Source organism: Myotis yumanensis, unplaced genomic scaffold (assembly GCF_028538775.1).
Source record: "Myotis yumanensis isolate MYYU_CA2020_CCGP unplaced genomic scaffold, mMyoYum1.0.hap1 SCAF_13, whole genome shotgun sequence".
Taxonomy (NCBI): Eukaryota; Metazoa; Chordata; class Mammalia; order Chiroptera; family Vespertilionidae; genus Myotis; species Myotis yumanensis.
This window is the reverse complement of record NW_027223764.1, coordinates 6,389,542-6,410,291: the sequence shown is the minus strand read 5'-3', so window position 1 is coordinate 6,410,291 and position 20,750 is coordinate 6,389,542. Positions and strand designations below refer to the sequence as shown.

The 20,750-nt window shown below is 39.1% G+C and overlaps 1 protein-coding gene across 2 annotated transcripts in view; it reads right to left on the bottom strand.

Moving 5' to 3' along the window:
- Positions 1–217: 217 nt before the first annotated feature.
- CACUL1 (CDK2 associated cullin domain 1) overlaps positions 218–20,750 on the bottom strand; it is a 47,935-nt gene continuing 27,402 nt past the window's right edge. For both annotated transcript variants that reach the window (XM_070432175.1, XM_070432176.1), the window contains 5 exons: positions 19,284–19,386; positions 17,287–17,376; positions 11,827–11,965; positions 5,026–5,069; positions 218–4,618 (listed from right to left, as the gene is read on the bottom strand). In XM_070432175.1, coding sequence (XP_070288276.1) covers positions 4,578–4,618; positions 5,026–5,069; positions 11,827–11,965; positions 17,287–17,376; positions 19,284–19,386 — 417 coding nt within the window. In that variant the 3' untranslated portion in view covers positions 218–4,577. The remainder of the gene's footprint in view (positions 4,619–5,025; positions 5,070–11,826; positions 11,966–17,286; positions 17,377–19,283; positions 19,387–20,750) is intronic.

The following is a 20,750-nucleotide window of genomic DNA, read 5'->3' as shown; positions in this document are numbered from 1 at the left end:
ACCTTCCATTCATCATTAGCGTTCCCGTTTCCAGTCAGATCTCCCCACCACTTCACATGTGAATAATCTCCCCTGGACTGCATGGCTGCAACAGTGACAAACAGGACTAATGACCCAATTACACTGCCATCTGTTCAACAAAACGTGCCCTTCTAAGAGAATATCCGCAGTCTTACTGCGTTTAGTACACAGTCACGAAATTAAATGACATGTGGGAATCAATACAAAATATTTATTTTTTTCAAACCACAGAATCCACCCCAGAGCCACACCATAAATTTCCCAGAATTGAAAGCTGTTGACATGTCCCTAAACAATCCAGTCCAACCAGAAATGAAGATCATTCCCAACCAGCAGAGGTGCAGGGTCTTAATGTGCCTCTGATCAGCATTGTCTGTAATTCTCCCACAGCCACATCAACATAAGCAGAAATAGGGTATGCACTTATGCCACTCGGCTGTGGAGAGATTCAAAACAGGGGCTTGGGCCAGTGGAGGAGGGAACATGTCAATGACTTAGTTCATGAACAGTAGGGACAGATGAGGAATCATTTTCCTTGGAAAATAATAGGGGTTCTTTCACATACAGGTGGGGCAAAAGCAAGTTTACAGTTGTGAGTATGCGAAACAGAATTTATTTATAATTAATTATTGTAGTATTTACTAATTACTGTAGTATTTTACATACAAACAATGGTAAATCTACTTTTGTCCCATCCTATATTCTGGTGGCCAGAAACTGAGGCAAATGTCAACAAGGTAATAAAAATAATAAGAAATCCATTTCTCCATGAACTACTATGTTTAACTTCCAATAAACATAAACTTCATCTTATGCGATTATATTGAAAACAGTAACACAACGAAAAAGGTCCTATAAACCTCTTACAGGTGTCAGTCACGGAATTCACATTCTGACCTTAAACTTCAAAGTCCCCTTAAGAGGCCTAGACTTGGAGTAAAGTAAACATAATACTCTGAAGCTCAATGAGACACCATAAAAAAATCAACTGAAAACATCCTAACAGTGACTGGATAGCTAATGTGGGTTGTCTTGTGTTGGTTTTTTAGTTGTAAAGTTTTTTAATATCTCAGATTAGTGTACACTCCTAAAACAATGTTCAGTTATTTTAACAACAGCTGCTTACTAAACAATTTGGCTTAAGGGCAATAACTCTTGCATGATAATCACGAAAATAATTGTGATAAAACAGAATAAATACAGAAGAAATTACAGCCAGCCTCCATAAGATGATGACCAACCCGGGTGAGTAAAGGTTTTATTAAAGACTATGATACAAGTGCTCCTGCTCACTGCATACCTGCAGAAACCATCGTGTCCCCTGGGTTACCATACCTCTGGCTAGCGCGTGTGCACCGATCGCCACTCCCAAGTTCTCTTTGTGCTGAAGGACGTTCGAATCCCTGTGCAGTCAGTACAGAATATTGCAAGGTGATGTATGTGCAAACTCTTCCTGAGGAATTCTTTGTGTGTGCAAATCTGCAACCCGACGAGAAGCATGGAGCAAGAGGACCGGCAGCTTGAGGGGGCTGCAGTGCTGGGGACGCACGTGCAGTGGTCACCGCCTTGGGCGTCCATTCTTCTGCAATCTCTCTTACTCACAAATAGGTTTTCATCCTGTACCCCAAAGAAATGGAGGGGAGCTGCCTCAAACTTGTAAGAGGAATAGGAAAAATGTAAAATGTAGTAATGCACAACTCCTGCATCCAGGTTGGTGTTTCTTCTCACGGATTCTACATAAGAACTATGTATGTCAGGGTTTGCTTTCTGCCCCACAAAAAAAACAAAGTAGTTGCTGGGCTAGGGTACAGCTGTGACAACAGAGGGCATCGGGTGACACTGTTACTGAAGATTCAAGCCAACTTTAAAATAAGTACCGTCTCTCAAAACCATTATCATCTGTTCACACTTTTTCATGCCATTATGACTTCAATGTGATTGGACTGGCTTTCTTGTGGATGGTTTAGATTTAGGCTGCACACACACACACTAGTCAACTTAGCCAAATCAACTTGTTGACCATCGACCTGCATGTACAATTTTCTGACTTGGGCCCCACAAAAGTCAACTGGTGGAGAAACGATATACGATACTGGCAAGAATACAGGTAAACATGAGAAAATACTTTCTGGCAAACAATGCTTCGTCAAAACAAAAATGGAGGACAAATCTTATTTCTTCTCGTGTTGCAAACTAAGAATTTAGCTAAGAACTCCAATTAAATAAGCAAGGTCAACTTTGGCTTGAAATAAAGAAATGGGTTCTTCATCCTGCAATGTACCTCGGGAGTGAAAATGAGAAACCACAGGTCACGTGCACCAGGAGGACGTGTAGATTCCTCCTACAGCGCCTTCCTCCGGCTTTGCAGGACCAAGCCCTGACCCAGAGCTGGCTACAGTCACTGCCGAAAACTTTAGAGAAACTAAGTTTCGCAGACTTTACTCTGCCCACTTTTTGTTTACACATATATTATAATAAAAAGAAGACAATATAAAATATTTCTCCATTAACTTAATAATGCAAAAACATCCAACGGTTTTAATGCCAATTCACATCATAATACAATGCTTTTATAGGGAAAGTTCTGTTGTTGGCCAAACAATAGTCTCTCCCAGAAAAGCATTTGGGTATATTATTAAATTACTGAAGAACCTATCAACATTTTTCTTAAAAATCCAATTTTATTCCTGCAGAAATATTATTAAAACCACTCAGGAGAGACTTTAGTTGCAAGTGTTATTTATAGGCCTGCAGCAAGCAGTCCATTGAGAAAGTAAAATTTGGCCTTCATGGTAAAATGGAATTTTTCCTTGATACTAGAATGTTACTGGTGCAGCAAATCAAACTATTCAGGGCATAGGGAGAGCCCGTATATATTCTTACAGTAATTCAGTGTTCAGCAATACAATCCAAAATACTCACAGAATTGATGAGTCTAACTCAAGTCCTCCACAAAATCTATCAACTCTGGTGGACAAGTACTTAGAAAAATAAAATCTGACCACCTTTACTTTTACTTCTCTGAGTAATAACTTTACAAACAGAGGACTTCTATTAGATGACATACTTGCTCCTAAGATCACACTTCTAACTCTCCCACCCCCTAAAAAAAACAAAACTGAATTGGCAGAGGCAACTCTTAAAAAATCCTGCAAATCAGAAGTGTGACAGTATCCCTAATGCCTTCTTTTTCTGCTCCAAGTTCTCTGAAGAGGTGACCACTAGTCTGACACAGCCTAATAGACTCAAGCATAATGCTCAATTTAAAGTCAAGCAGAACTGAGAACAAAATTTTTTCCCGTTTGCCACATCTTTCTATTTTTCTTTGCCTTTCAAGAACAGCTAGAATAAGCTGCAGAGTCTAAACAACTAAATAGCACTGTGGGTGTAGAAAAACCAAACACAGCTTGGCCACAGCTGGAAGGGGGCCTCAAACACAGCAGTGCTACTTCTTAGATATAATGTTTACAAGATGCAGACTACAGACTTTTTAAAGAAAGTATTTATCCTGCCCATTTAAAATGAAATGGATCAGGAATCCCACACCACTGATTATATTGGGATGTAATAACCATCCGTTTCCTAGAGCATCACCGGAGCCAGCTTTTACTGTTGGATGATTCTCAGCATTGAAAGGGGAGCTTTATTGCTGAAGTGCTGGCCACACCTGGACCAGTGCGATGCCAATACTACAGCAGCTGGTGAAACCATGTTAAGTGGTAGAGGGAATGGAAAAGTTCTCTAAGAGTTGGTCCCTGACATTAACATGAATATGCCATGGTGAGGCGGGGGCAATCTGACCAATATGCGACGTTTCGTTTTCCCACTCACTCGGCATCCTGCTATCAAGCCACTCCTGGCATCTTGGAGGGTTAATCCATGATACCATAAGCTTTTTCAGGAAGCATCTGTGAGTTTGACAACATGGTCACAGAGTTGCAAAGTGCACAAAGCTCAAGGCACAGAGTAGAAAAAAGTTGTGAATTAATGGGGAAGAAGGTATAGCAAAAGCAGAACTAGCATTTTCCTTTCACAAGACTTTCTAAATCTAAACAAAGACCAACTCTTTTAAAGGAGTTTGTTTTGGTTAGGGGTGAAAAATACTGTATTGTAATGATCTGCTTGATTTTAAAGCTAAAGGTATCTTGATGTGTGAAACCAATATGCCGAGCGCCAAGTCCACAAATGAATAAAACAGTGCTTTAAAAAATTCTTCTGCTCTTATATTTTTGGAGGAAGCTGCTGATTCGGGCTGCCGGATTTCACTTAGCAACGGTCACTTTTCAAGATGCCTGTTCCTCATGGATTAATAGGTTTCATTAAAAGATTGTTCTATTTCAAAACCATCCCCAAGTCTAGCAGCAACTGACAGTTATTTTGTTAGTTAAAATTTTGTTTTGTTTTTTAAAATTACAAATCAAAGTAAGAAGTCCGACATCCTCTTCTGAGAGCAGCCTTGTGAGAGCGCCTGAGTGCAGGACCCGCTGTGCTCGGAAAAGTCTCTGCAGCTCCAGTGTGTCCTTGTGGCAGGAAGGAAAGTACATTCAACACAGTCACTATCTGTACCCTCTGGAACTCGCACATGCTGATGAGTTGTCTGCAAAAAATCATCGGAACAGGAAAAAGTATGAATGGCAGAGAGCACTTAATAATGGTAGGTACCTGCCTATACACATATTCCTCACCCCTCTCCCCATCGCCCAAAAGGAGGTTTTTAAAAAAGTGACTGAGTTGAGTGAAAGGGGAGCTAGATCATCAGGAGCTGAAGCTGGGTCACTGTCCCACTCTAGGCCACTACAGAATCTGGAGGCCTCTTGACAAATGCCTGAGAACCACCACCAGCAGCTGGACCTCATCTGGGCACAGCTTGCAGAATAGTCTGTCCTTGGTCACATTCCGAGCCTAATGAGCCCCCTATGGGTATCATTATTCTCACTGCATGGCCACTGCCAGTGGCTATCTACATCACAAAACATCCAAGATGGTAAGGAACACACTACTTACTATAAGCCAGCTCATCCCCAGCTCTCTTCCGGGACTGGTCACCTCTGGGGGTTAAAAAAGGAAGAGTGAGTCAGCAGAACTGAATGACATCTTCACATACCAACAGGAGAAATAGATTGACATAATTAATAATGAAAGTACAGCAGACATTTCAACTCTAAACCAACAACCTGCCGAAACCGGTTTGGCTCAGTGGATAGAGCATCGGCCTGCGGACTGAAAGGTCCCAGGTTCGATTCCGGTCAAGGGCATGTACCTGGGCTGCGGGCACATCTCCAGTGGGAGATGTGCAGGAGGCGGCTGGTCGATGTTTCTCTCTCATCGATGTTTCTAGCTCTCTATCTCTCTCCCTTCCTCTCTGTAAAAAATCAATAAAATATATTAAAAAAACAAAACAAAACAAAAAACCAACAACCTATTTTAACACATATCAAACTTACACAGTAACTGAGTCATTTATAAACTGAATATTCTTAGCTAAAGGGTGCTGCTGTCTTTTAAATATAGAAGGCTATTAAATGAAGAAGAGATTATCTACAAAGATGGTTTATACTGGGTTCTAAAAGTTCAGACTAAAATGTCTTTGAAGACTAAATGGGTTTATCAACATCCCTCGTGACCTTATACTAGGGCAAATTTCAAATATGAAATGCAAAGGATAAATCAAAATCTTACCCTAAAAAGCTCTATTATGAAACTGAAAACTGCTTAAAGCTTTTGAAAAATCTCAGAATCTCATTAATAATGAATATGAATACCCTTCTAGCAATAGAAGAACATGAACCTTTACACACATTAACCAGTTCATCTTCAAACGCTGAAGAAATTCTAGTTCCACTTTAGAGATTAAAAAACAGAGGTTCTCATCGGGTCCTGTGCTACCCATAAATGCTATTTTCGTCTCTCTAGTTTCTCAGACAATAATTCAGACAAATGACTAAAATATCAAAGCAATGAGTATAATGACCAATTCACCAGCTTTTAGCTCTGGCCAATTCTCTGTCCTTGGCCACTTTTCTTTTCCTTGTATATTCTCCTTAGTCTAGAACAGTGGTTCTCAACCTTCCTAATGCCGCAACCCTTTAATACAGTTCCTCATGTTGTGATGACCCCCAATTTCATTGTTACAAACTGAACATAATTAAAACATTGTGATTAATCACAAAAACAATATGTAATTATATATGTGTTTTCCAATGGTCTTAGGCGACCCCTGTGAAAGGGCCGTTCAACCCCCAAAGGGGTCGCGACCCACAGGTTGAGAAACGCTGGTCTAGAACAATCATCATACAGGTGCTGTGACTTGAAATACTACCTATACCCAATGGGTCCCAGATTTCTATCTCCAGCTCTGATATTTCCCCCTGCACGTCGGATGCAGTTCCAAGGGCCTCATCATCACCAATAATTTACACATACTGCCAATGTACATGGCCAAAACAAACGCTGCTGACTCCACTCCTTCCTCAGTCTTCCTCAATAAATGAACCCAATTCCTCAGGCCAGAATCCAGCTCATCCTTGATTCCCCTCTTTCCTTTACTTTGGAAACATAATCCAAAACAAACCAACCCTCATCCACTCTACAGCGACAACACCAATCCAAGACACTATCATCTCTCCCCTACACAACCGCAAGTCTTTCTATTAGTCCAGACAAGAGCCAGAGTGATCTTATGTAAAAGCATACATAAGATTTCATGACTCTGATTAAAGCCCTTCAGTAGGTTTCCATTACAGTTAAAAATCAATTCACATTCACTTCCCCAGTCCTGTGAGATCTGGCTACTGTCTACCTCTCCATCCTCCTTACCGAGCTCTGGTCACTTCAGCCACTCTGGTTCTCTTTCTGCCCCTTAGACACGTTAGCACTGTTGTACGTACTATTTTCTTTGCCTGCAATACTCTCCCCTAGTTAGCCAATGGCTAGCTCCTGATCACCTCTTCCCTAGCGGGAATGTCTCCTCCCTGGAAGGCATGACATTACCAGGTGAGCTGAAATGCCCCTCACACATGCCCTGATCACTCATTCTCTATCCCACACTTGGTTTCATTTTCTTCATAACACTTATTATTATTTGAAATAAACTGTTTACATGTTTATTATTTATCTCTTACATTGAAGCACAAACTCTGTAGAAACAGGAACTTTGTTGCCTTGTTCACCAGTACCCAGAACAGTGTCTAGCGCACAGCAGAAAATAAGTATCTGCTGAATTAACAAGTTAGTAAATTATTCATAAATAGCCTCTACAGATTATTAAAATGCTAGCTCAAGTTAATTATTTTCTGCTTCTGAACAATCTTAGTCCAGACAAGAGCCAGAGTGATCTTATGTAAAAGCAAAAATAATTTCCCATTTTCTTTCTCTGGTTTTTGTCAAGACTCAGAAAAGAAAACCTCCTGCGGGGCTGTGTGAGACGCCTTAATGACTGGCAGAAAGAGAGCCCATGAAAGGCCCCTTGTTTTTCTCCGGGTTGAGCATTGAGAGAAAAATGTGCATACGTTTAGCATGAACTAGCCTCAGGCAGCTTAGAGAACTCTGGATGTTAGAACATGAAAACAGATAATTTAATGCCACTTTTCAAAGATCTCTGTTGTGAACACTATACAAACCAGCTGAGTGTCTTACATCATTACTATTTACACTGGTATTGTCACAGCAGCATTCACCAAATATTCTTCAAACAAACAGTTAATGCTGATCAAAAGGAAAATGTAGAATTTCATATCTGGAACCTCACATTCCCAACCCCCAAATGCCAAATAAAAACTGAACATGCAGAAAATAACAGGAGAAAAATACAGATGTGAGAATGACAGGAGAAAAAAAGGTAGCAGAAAGGCTACCAAAGACATTATCTAATGTGGCAAGCAGGGAAAGCTGTAAGCTGCGCTCCGAACCAGACCCCTTCTACTAAAGGGAAAAGCTCCAATCTAGAGTAACCCTCTCAGCTAAAAGACCAATACCCCTACCTGCCAGGCTCTATTTGATTTCAGAAATCCAGGTACCAATTAATCAGAAAGAACATTTTATTTGCCCTTAAAAGCTATCGAGTAGCCACTTTGAGGAGGACCACAGGCTGGTTTGAATGAGATACTCCATCTCGGGGCATGCACGTTAGATGTTCCCAAATGAGCTTATCTTCTATAATGCAATGTGACAACAGCAGATACCAATCGGTCTTCCCTGACAATCACCAATGCAATTATGCAGGTAACAGATAAAAAGAAAATGTTGCTCTTAGCTTATTTGTTCATTCTAGCTTTGAAATAAGTCCACATTGTATTTCCATGCACCTGAATATCTTTCACATAACTCCAGCTCAAATGAGAATCTGCCCATTAAATGCAAAAGAGGATATATTTACAACACTCACACATTATTTCAAAATATTTCAAAGACTTACTCTGTGCCATCCACATTAAAGCTGTGTACTGCCTATTCAGGACTCCATACATCATGTAAGTGGAACATAATCTTAAATGAAAAAATAGTTCGCAAAGCTGAACAGGAATTGTGGTTGATAAGGCATCCTATCCTATATTATGAAGAGCTAATATGCTAATTAGACCAGAAGGCAGAATGACCTTCCGGAAGGACCAATGGGTGGGGCTGAGGGGCCGTGAGGCAGCCAGGGCTGCGATGGGCCGAGCCCCTTGCACAAATTTTGTGTATCAGGCCTCTAATAAACCATAAAATGACTGCTCATATCAGAATAGCCAGTAACAGAATTCTTGTTAAGATAGCCTGTACTATATTCTTTGTTTTTTTGCATTGATAGGTACAATTTCTTCTAAAACAATTCTAGCCAAATACTGATCAAGGAAGGCATCACAGCTGGCGAGGCAAAACGTGGAACAAGAGCTGGAAGTGCAGGCAGACTCCCTCCCAGCGGCTACGTGTAGGGTGCTGCACATCCTTTCTGCCGGGCTGGGCCAGCTCAGCAGTGGGGCAGAGCGAGTCCAAGAAGGTCAGCTTGGGCAGGGCCTACTCTGTGATAGGCACTCCTCAGAATAATTTATGAGGCAAACCTTAATTCTCATAGTAAATGTGTAACGAATTGCTAACTTAATTCTAGAAATGGCCCAATTCAGTCTGTGAAATAAAGCATTTTAATTTTGTCACCTCTTGGAAAACTAACATTTAAAAATTTCAGGCAGAAGGTGTATGAAAGAATTCCACTAAGAGAAACAAAAAATCCAAACTCAACTCCAAGGCACTTCCCTGGATATGATCAACTTGGCCTTGGCCAATAGTGTCATGTTAGTCCATGTACAAGGGCAATGTTCCATGAAGCTATTTATGGAGTCAGTTACTCATCCCCAGCAAATTTTACAGTCCAGCAACCTATTGTCTTATACCAGTTCCAAAATTAGGGTTAGGAAATGTCTCTGGATGTGTTTAAATAGTTGCCCACACTGCTCGGAAAGGTAAATTCAAGGTGCTCAGAGAAGTCCACAAGAGCTTACTTCCTAAACTGCTTCATAGAGATAAAAGTTTTCAGAAGGCTATTTGTTAAAGACACCAATAAGTTCATCTCTAAAATTAAAAGCAAACACTCACATAAAACATGAATATAAGCATAAAAGACTTCAAATTTATGGTGATTTCCCCCCACATATTATGGGAGGAGAAGGGGGAACATAAAAGGTATACTCAGATTATTCTGCATTTATTTTTAAATATGTAAGGAAAAACTTTAAACTAGAATTCAAAACACATGAGCCAGAAAAAGACAAAACCTGACAAAGTTAGCTACACAAAAATAAATAAAAACTTCTACATAACTTAAAATTAAGAAAAACAACAACAACACCATAAGTAAATCAAAAGACAAACAAGAAAATAAAGTCTTATCTCAGGCAAAGAATCAATCTTTTCACTATAGAAAGAGCTTCTAGAAACAAAAAAAACAACAACTAATAATCAAATAGAAAAATGAAAAAAGGACATGAACAGGCAGTTTACAGAAAAGGAAATACAAACATGAAACTATGCTCAGCCTCACCCTGAACAAGAAATGCAAATTACCAACCCTGTGAGGCTGGCAAAAATGCCAAAGTTTAACAACATACTTCCCATGCAAGGCCATGAAGAACAGGCACTTTCAAACTCAGCTGGTACATATGCAAAACAGACAATCCCCTATGGAGGGCAATTTGGCAATATTAATCAAAATTACAACTGCTTTTACTCTTGACCCAGCAATCCCACTTATGGAAATTTACTCTCCAGATATACCTGCAACAGGTATAGAATTATACATGAACAAGGCTATTCATTGCAGCATTCTTTGTAATAGCAAAAGGCTGGAAATGACTCAAGTGGCCATCTACTGGGGACTGGTTAAATAAGTTGGAGTTCAGTTACATAATCGAACATGTAAGAAATGAATAAAAATCAAAACCATTTTATATTTTTTGTACATTAAGAAAAACACTGGAAGGAATCATAAGAAATTTTAAAAAATGATTACCTAATGGGATGGGAGTAGATAGGGAGACAGGTGGGGACAAACCGCTCAGTGTGTATTTTTTATTCTCATTTTGATTTTTGAACCACACAAACATATTAGCTCTTTGAAAATGAATAAGTAAAACTACTATGGCATTAAATGGCCTCATTCTGTGTATGAAAATAATACTGCTGTTAGAAATGTTACAGTCAATGTCAGGAAACACGTAACCACTGAACATCAGAGAGAGAAACTAGCTGTTTACGTTCTACTAGTATTTCCCACTGGCCTTTCCTTCTCTAACTTGCTCTAAGAAAGTAGTGTTTAGAGGCGTATCTAGCCATACAGCTTCATTGAGCCTTTCCAGTGAGAACTGACAGTGGTTACTCAGTGCCCCCACTACCATATGGGCATAGATGCCACCAGGACAAAATGGGGGAAAATGCCAACCCCTGGGTCAACAAATTATCTGCTTTATTTCCTAACCTGTGCTGAAACCACAGACTTGGTAACAGTGGTCTTGGTCAAGACCAATATTCTGAGATATAATTTGGCCTCAATGATCAACTTACTACTACGTGTGGGCACCGCTATGCCTAACGAGGGAACCAGCTGTCTTCCTTCCCACAACTTTCTTCCTTTAATGCCATGGATCCAAATAAAAGAAGATAAATAAAAATGTAAGTAAAGAATAAGGATACTGAAAATACAAGGTATTATGCACCCTTCAGTGATGTGGTGACATATAGGGTATTTTCCCATGGGGAATCACAAAGTTTTTATATAATTTATTTTAGTTGAAAAGATGCACTTTGCAAGATTTTCTGGGCTATAGTCATGATACGGAACTGTAAATTAGTGAAGTGTATATGTCAAAACCAAGGAAGGCAAACATCTGGCAACATTAAAGAGATACCTTCTTTTTTAAGAAGAAACAACTAGAATTTAGGGCAAAAGTGAAAATAAGAAAAAGAGAATCTAAAGCCTCTTTACACTAGTTTAGTCATAAAAGTACCTATAACTGATCATAAAATTTCTATAATGCTTTTCCAAATGTTCAGAACTAATATGAGGATCAAAGTTTGAAGAGCTCCTGGAGGCTGCCCAGGTAACTGCCCACCCAGTGAGAAATTGCTTCTTCAAAATCCATTTAGTGAAGAGCAGCTTCCATAAAATCAAAACACAGCCTCAACATTCCACAGACGTAGGCAGCCTACCTCTCCCGGGAACAGCTTGACTCTTAGACAGTTATTTCCGTCTAAGAACCTTGGCATCCCTCCCCTGCCAAGCCAAACTGGCCTAAGGAAACTGATGTTATTTTGTCACAAAGGGGAAAAACTTGCCTCATAAAACCATTCTGCATAAGTTCTCTTTGAAGTTTCTGATCTTGAGCAGCATATTCAGAAAGTTCAGATTCCACCGCCGGAGGGAGAATATTTGGAATAAATTTAGAAAATAGAGTTGGAGCCATCTGAACCCACTCTGTGAGGGAAGGAAACAATTCATTAAGAAAATCATAGAGGCAAATTAAGGTAAATATATATTAAACCAAACTTAGGTGCAATCCCATTCTGATAAAGAACATACAAGAGGTTAAATTTCCTTTCTAAAAAGAATTTACAGTGTAAAGAAAGCAGATGTTTTTACATTTTGCCACTATAACAAAATTTAATGAAAATCTCTAGAGAATTTTAAATGATCCTTATCAAAACTTCTAAATGTGAAGGAAAACATGAACGAGATAACTGAAGAATTCTGAGTGGGGGGCAATTAGAGGGAAGAGACTTGGTGGGAATCAGCCCTAGAAAGCATTTGTTAAGATGGCACACTGGACCAAGAAGAGAATTGTGTGGATAGTATAAGTAGACATTCAGAATAAATAGACATAGAGAAGTCTAAGGAAATATCTGCATTGATGATTAATTCATTTTTTTATTATGGAGCATTTTTACAAATCAGTTAAGACCAGATAAATGTAAGACAGGAATGAAAATAATTTACAATAAAAAATAATAGAATAAAAGCCTTGTTAATATTCACAAAAACTCAAGTAAAATAAACACAATCTCCTCCCACTGCTCACTGAACTCTAACTCTAAGTAATGAGCACCTGTGGCAGGTGTGATGAAACCAGCACTCCTTGTTGGTGGCCCTAACTGAGCATTGTTACCCTTTTGGGTTCTTTTAATCTGACCTCTTCAAATGTTCCCTCTTGGGAAACATCTTAGCTGTGTACCTCAAGAACCATAAAATGTCAAAGCTCTATTTCTTCCAGTGAGTTCAATTTAAAAATAATAATCTGAGTAAATGTAATTCTAAATTTGCCAAAAATTACACTACTGCTGTGCAATGCTGAGTCACTGATAAGTAAAAAATTCAGCAGAACAGGCAAGTTAGAGATGGTAAAAAAAAACCACCAAATAAATAAGGACCACAAATTACACAGGGGCCAATCCACTCATCCCCTGTTCAAACTCATGGCAAAATGTTCTCAATCATTTCCTTCCATCTAGCTCATCTCAAACATGGTTTAGAAAGTCTCAATACAGTGCTCAGGGGAACACTAACCAATCAGGGTGAGCTGGCAGGAGTCAAACAGACCTGCCCTTTTATGGAACTCCACGTAGTCATTAAAATATATATGAACAAAAAAAGTGTGTGTATAAATGAAGAAGGGCAGGATGGCACGGCTACAACTATTTTAAAGCTGAGCTTCTAAAGACCAAATGAAAACACACTTAAAAGGATAATAGTCATCAGAATCTCCAAGGATTAGGGCCCAGGAATCTAGAGTTTAGAAAACCTTCTTGGTTGATCCAGATACATTCATTATACAAAGATCAGCATGTGAGAACCACCGTAGTAAAAGAAACTTTTACATTTAAAATTCAACTTTTACTGACGATTCTCAGAGGGAAGGGGAAGAGGGCAGGAAGAGATTAACCAAAGAACTTATATGCATATTAGAGGCCCAGTGCACGAATTCATGCACCAGTGGGGTTGGTCTGGCCTGTGGGATCAGGCCGAAACCAGCTCTCTGACATCCCCCAAGGGGTCCCAGATTGCAAGAGGGAGCAGGCCAGGCCAAAGGACCCCCACCAGTGCATGATCGGGGCTGGGGAGGGACACAGGAGGGCTCCAGGGCATGTACGGCTGGTCTCACTCAGTCCCAATTGGCCAGATCCCAGCAGCAAGCTAACCTGCCAATTGGAGCGTCTACCCCCTGGTGGTCAGTGCACGTCATAGTGAGCGGTTGAGCGGCCTTAGCATATCATTAGCATATTAGGCTTTTATTATATAGGATATGCATAACCCATGGGCACAGACAATAGTGCGGTGAGGACCTGGGAAGGGGGTCAATGGGGGCAGGGAACATCTGTAATACTTTAAAAAATAAAGATAAATTAAAAACTCAAAAATAGAGAGAGGAGACCAAGATGGCGGCATAGGTAAACACCTGAGATTGCTGCCGCAAACAACCACTTCAAAAATACAACTAAAAGACGGAACGGACATCACCCAGAACCACAGGAAGGCTGGCTGAGGAGAGACTCTTCAACTAGAAGGAAAGACAACAGCATACCAAGGCTCAGAGGAGGCGCAGTGTGGAAAATAAAAAGGTACCGAGGTGTGTGCACAAAGCAGGCTGGTGGCTGAGGGCGCAGTTGTCGTTTTCAATCAGGAGGGAGTCTCAGACTCTGAGCTCCAGATCCGGGCGAGTCTCTAGGGACTCAGACTCAAACGGGAGAAGCGGGATTGTCTGGCATCAGTTGAAACGTGAGGGCAGCTTTCTCTCCGAGGTTTGCAGCGGTTGCCGGGGTTCTGAGAAGCAGAGCCACTGGGAACCAGACTGAGAGCAGCCATAACTGCTCCCTCCCCCGCCCTGTTGATCCCGCCCCGCCCAAGCCCTGCGCAGAGCCATTTGCTGGATAGCCTCAGGCAAAGGCTAGATTAGCACCTCTCCAGAGGACAGAAGTTTTCCCACAGCTGATTCTCACAGCCAGTCTGCCTGGTGGTCAAATCCCTCTAGTATTAACTACAACAATCAAGGCTCAACTAGAACAAGACTGCGCACAAAGACCACAAGGGGGTGCACCAAGAAAGCATAAAAAAATTCGGAGACAAAAAAACATGACAGAAATGGAGACTATAGAGCTAAAAAACGCAATTTTGAGGGCTTGCAATAATGTGCTAGAAGCAGCCAATAAACTTGATGAGAGCCTCACAAAAACTAATGAGACCCTCGATGCTATGATAAAGAACCAACTAGAAATTAAGCATACACGGACTGAAATAAAGAATATTATACAGACACCCAATAGCAGACCAGAGGAGCGCAAGAATCAAGTCAAAGATTTGAAATGCGAAGAAGCCAAAAACACCCAACTGGAAAAGCAAAATGAAAAAAGAATCCGAAAATATGAAGATAGTGTAAGGAGCCTCTGGGACAGCTTCAAGCGTACAAATATCAGAATTATAGGGGTGCCAGAAGATGAGAGACAGCAAGATATTGAAAACCTATTTGAAGAAATAATGGCAGAAAACTTCCCCCACCTGGTGAAAGAAATGGACTTACAGGTCCAAGAAGCGCAGAGAACCCCAAACAAAAGGAATCCAAAGAGGACCACACCAAGACACATCATAATTAAAATACCAAGAGCAAAAGACAAAGAGAGAATCTTAAAAGCAGCAAGAGAAAGAGACTCAATTACCTACAAGGGAATACCCATACGACTGTCAGCTGATTTCTCAACAGAAACTTTGCAGGCCAGAAGGGAATGGCAAGAAATATTCAAAGTGCTGAATACCAAGAACCTACAACCAAGATTACTTTATCCAGCAAAGCTATCATTCAGAATTGAAGGTCAGATAAAGAGCTTCACAGATAAGGAAAAGGTAAAGGAGTTCATCACCACTAAACCAGTATTATACGAAATGCTGAACGGAATCCTTTAAGAAGAGGAAGAAGAAAAAGGTAAAGATACAAATTGTGAACAACAAACATGCATCTATCAACAAGTGAATCTAAGACTCAAGTGAATAAATAATCTGATGTACAGAATGAACTGGTGATTATAATGAATCAGGGACATAGAAAGGGAATGGACTGACTATTCTTGGGGGGGAAAGGGGAATGGGAGATGCGGGAAGAGACTGGACAAAAATCGTGCACCTATGGATGAGGACAGTGGGTGGGGAGTGAGGGCGGAGGGTGGGGCGGGAACTGGGAGGAGGGGAGTTATGGGGGGGAAAAAAAGAGGAACAAATGTAATCTGAACAATAAAGATTTAATTAAAAAAAAAAGAAAGAAAAAAAACCTCAAAAATAAATAAATAAATAGATAGATAGATAGATAGATAGATAGATAAAATTCCACTTTTAAAATATTTTAACCTTAATCCGTCAGGTGAATAAAACTACTTTAATAAATCAGGAACAAGTATTTTCAATAAAGAATTATTTTTTAAAATAAAATAAACCATGAACACAATAGGCAAGACATGTAAATGTCAAAATATGTTTAATTGTATCTCAGAAAATGCCTAGGGTTACAAAAGGCTAGTCTGTGATACAATTCACCTTTTGAAAAGGACAATTCTCAAATACAGAATTCTCCTCATAAATAGTATGAATCCTATTATTAGAGCTCAAACTTAGATAAAACTGCATTTAGATGAACATGTATCTATGAGTCTTTCTACCCATAGTGATTACTTTCATTCTGCAACTTGTTACTCTTGCTAAAAGCCAGAGCTTTTATGATAAAGCTACCTACTTAAGAAGGAGAATTTAGAAATTTGTCAAACTGCACTTGGATGCCTTCCAAACTAAAATAAAATAAATCATTCATAACCTAGTGCTAAAGGACAAATCCATGAGCCATTTCATCACATTTAATAAAATGAAATTCAAAATTCTGAGAAACTACAAAAAGAAAAACATCAGTTTATTGGACACATGAAATAATATATTTTTGCTACTTTATATAAGTACTTTATACACATACTTTGTTTAAAAATTATGGAGAATGGAGCAAGACCTGGTCAAATTTAAGTAACATTAAATTTGAATACTGTAGAAGTCACTGTTTAGAGTAGAAAGAAGTATTTGACATCATACTCTACCTCTAGTATAATTTTCACCAAGTTTCCATTTTTAGCAAGCTAAATTCTGACCTATCTTTTAAATTAAGCAAACAATCAAGCCACCAATTAAAACAACCACTGAATCCAACTGAATAGTAATAACAGTTCATGTTAGTATGCTTATTATATTATCAGGTACTGTGTTAAGCAATTTAGATCAGGTCTTATTTCATTGAATCTTCAAACGATAAAAGAATTTCACAAAAAGGTAATTAAAGCAGTCCCTCTTTCCCCAGGGGAATACCTTCTAAAACCCCCAACTGATTGCTTGCAAGTTATATAAGAGGCCAAAGAAGACGGAGTTATGAATTTATATGTCTATGCATAGTATCTGAAGTGTGGGACAGAAGTGAAGGAGAAACTCCCTAACAAAAAAGACAAAGATTAATGCCAGACAGGAGAATCAATTTTATCTAAAGTGTCTCCTACAAATTATTTCTTGTACTTCCGTTGGCTTTCACTAGAATAGAGATAACTGCAACTGAGTCCTGAGTTTACATTTCACAATGATGAGTATCTACTCAATATTTTTTGCCATAACAATCCAAATACCATTAGGCCTCAGAAAACACAGGGAGAAACAACACTGTCCTGCTGGATAGGCATGGAACTACCACAAACAAGTCCAACCCCAAAAGAAATGATGCATGAGTTTACCTGGTCGGAGGGTGTACAGGCCTTTCACAATATTTGCCATAGTTGAAGGTGTGACCTGAAATGGTGTTGACTGGGCTTCTAAAAGTAAAGCTGAAATAAAAAGACAAAATGGGATATAAAAATGATGTAACACTTATTGTCAAGGTTTCTCTTTCTATTACTATTTCTCCCAAAGATGAAAGAGTAAACAAGTGCAAGAAAAGAACAGCCCAAGAGGACAAACCGAGAGTTTATACATTAACGATTGTTTTTAAACCCAATGCAACAGAGCTCGAACAAGTAAATATGTACAGGTCTGTTGAAATACTAATGGAAATTACTCAACTCATGGAGGTTCTGAAACAAGTAAACCTTTCTAAAAGCACTGGTATTCATGGTACTTAGTAAGCTGAAAGTGCTTCCTATTATGTTCCTGATTCAAAAAATTTACACTTGGGGGATGAAGTGTTCTGTAATTCTCTCAATCATTTCTCTTTCCCCCAAAATTACCATAGTTGAGGCTCTTGGAATTTTCCTGAAAGACATATTATTGGTAATTTCAGTAACTACAATCACAGGGTCAGACTGACCTTCTGAGTCAGTCTGACTTCCCCAAATGCTACAGCTGTATGTACATTTTTCTTTTTTTTAACTAAAGGTAATGGCAAGAGAGATCACGCTTGCTCATCCTTCTCACTTTCATAACTCTAGTAACCATAAAACCCTGACTGAACATGACAACAGAGTCAGTTTCCTTTCAGGTTATCCACTGCAGGACAAAGATTTTATTAGAACATTTTTAAATGGATAGAAATAATTCTTCTAGGTAACATCATTAACAGACACAAATGAATTCCATTATTTAGTGGATACAAAAGATACTCCTGACACAGAACAGTTCATTTTTAATTTGTCTAAGACCTGCAATTTACTAACCAAAATACTCCATAAAACATGGCATAATTTTACTGTATGCCAGGGTTGTAAAATTGGACAAGCTGTTTCCTTCTATTCTTGCCTTTTTTATTTATTTTTTTTGCTAAAAGTATTACAAAGGGTATTACATAAGTGTCCTTTTTTCCCCCCACCCTTGACAATCCCCTGCCCTCCCTTACCCCCCAGTGTCTTATGTCCATTAGTTATGTTCTTGCCTTTTTTAAAATGGAAAAGCCATCTCACTTGGCCAACAATGACCTCACAGTTTCAAACAGATGTGAGTTACACTGAATTTATATGAAGGCCAAAGGTGCATTGTTGAAGTTTATCCTTCGAATTTTATCATCAGTAGACAGTTATAATTTTGAATGGCATAGATAAATTTTAAAGAGACAAATGTTAATTTAAGCACTACAGGAAATGTTTTCAAAATATAATGTTTAAAACTGAAATTCTAGCCTGGCCAGAATGGCTCAGTGGTTGAGCACTGACCTATGAACCAGGAAGTCACGGTTTGATTCCCAGTCAGGGCACATGCCTGGGTTGTGGACTTGATCCCCAGTTGGGGATGTGCAGGAGTCAGCCAATCAATGATTCTCTCTCATCATTCATGTATCTATCTCTCTCTCTCTCTCTCTCTCTCTCTCCCTTCATCTCTTAAATCAATAAAAATACATATTTTTTTAAAAATTAAAAAAAATGACAGAGCTAGATGAGGGAAGGGTTTTTGCACTAAAGAGTAAAAATCAGGGAGGATTCTGTGCTACACCTCATAGATATCACACCGAGCTCCTTCTAGAGTTACCAGTAACAAAGTCAGGGGTGAACCCCTTGATAATATTTACTCCATTGTCGGAAGGGGGAGAGGTAGCAAGTGTCAGGCCAGATATGAAGGCACTGTCCAGTAACGGGGTCAAGCAGCTCCCAGCTCACTGGGTGATCTTCAACTCACATTTTCAATTCCTCATGCCTCTCTCTAGAGAACTGGGCTTCAACACCTTCTGCTGTGCCAGTGCTCTCTGATCAAAAATTATGTATATCATTGCTAGTGTTATCTCACCCCTATAAGCTAAAGTACTTACGCATTAGGCTGTAAATGTGCTTTTCTGCAACATGTTCCGTAAACAGCTTTATAAGGTCATCTTTTAAGTCTCTGTTAAGTTTTGTTTCGATGTAAAACTTATTCTGAAAGGGAAAATAAATTACTTTTCAGTACATCATTAAGGGAAATGATCAGTCTAAAACTGAAACACTAAAAATAAATTATTTTAGAAAACAATTCATAAAAGCATCAAGCAAAACATAAAAATGCAACATCAAACAACAGATAGAAAGCCCTGCCCTATTCATATGTCTTTCTGGCATGGGGGTAAAAGCACATAAAGACGAAATGCAATGAACCATACATCTCCAAAAGAACATGGGCGATACCTGACACGACCTAGACAGAGATGATGTACAGACACATGGAACCACTGTGTGACAAGCACTTAGTATGCCTTTTGAAAGGTCCCCATTTATTAGTGACCTACGCTGAAAGCAGGTATTGAACGTGCACTGTTGACTCCCCAACATACGCTCCATTCAATGCTTAGTCTAAGCCATTCAGCCTATGGCATTCCTTAGAGATGGTCTCTGGTTCAAAGATAGACACATGACCCAAGATAGCCCAATAACTGAGAGAAACCCAGGCTCGAGTGAAAAGTATCTTACAGTCATCTTACCACCATGAGGAGAACATGGTGTGTTCCAAGATGTTGTGTACAAAAGAAAGAAAAAAGAACCTGAGTCCTTGGTGACACTTAAACCACAGATTCAGCCAACCCTGGAGACTGCCTTATATCTGGATTTCATTACAAAAGCTAATTCTTTCCCTTATTTAAATCACTTTGAATCAGGCCTTCTATTTCTGGCAGCCAGAAGCATCCTGATTAGAATGACTGACAAATCACAAAAGATTGAATTTTTTCATGTGTAAATGTTAACTCAATGTCGAGGAATGGAAAATGCAAAGAGGAACATTAACAACGTGCTGATTCTCTCAATTCTTAACACAAGTTTTATTTTTCTCTTTAAAAAATTATAAAAATAATATGCACATGGTTAAAAATTAAAACCATGCAAAAGGTTACACAATAAAAAGAACTGTCCCACAGCAGACTCTCTGTCCCCTTCCCAAAGGTCCCTTCCTACAGTAGGGACGACACTTTGTATAATCTTTCTAAAATACGGCTTGCGTAATATGGGGATATACTTTTTTCCCTAATAAAGAAGAAAACACTTGCTAATGGAGAAATATTACACACTGCTTTGTATCTTGCTTTGTCACCTAATGTCTCTTGGGGAAGATTTTTCTCTAAAATAACATGGACATGTCGTTATTTTTAACTGCATATTTTTCAACTGTAATTATCTTCAATAAATTACTTAAATAATAGTCCCTGTTGATCATAGAAATTCCTCCCAGTGTTCTGTTTTGGGGTTTTTTCTAGTTGTTAATTTGTGGTGTTTTGTTTTTGTTTTTTTCAGTAAAGTATATCTTATGGAGA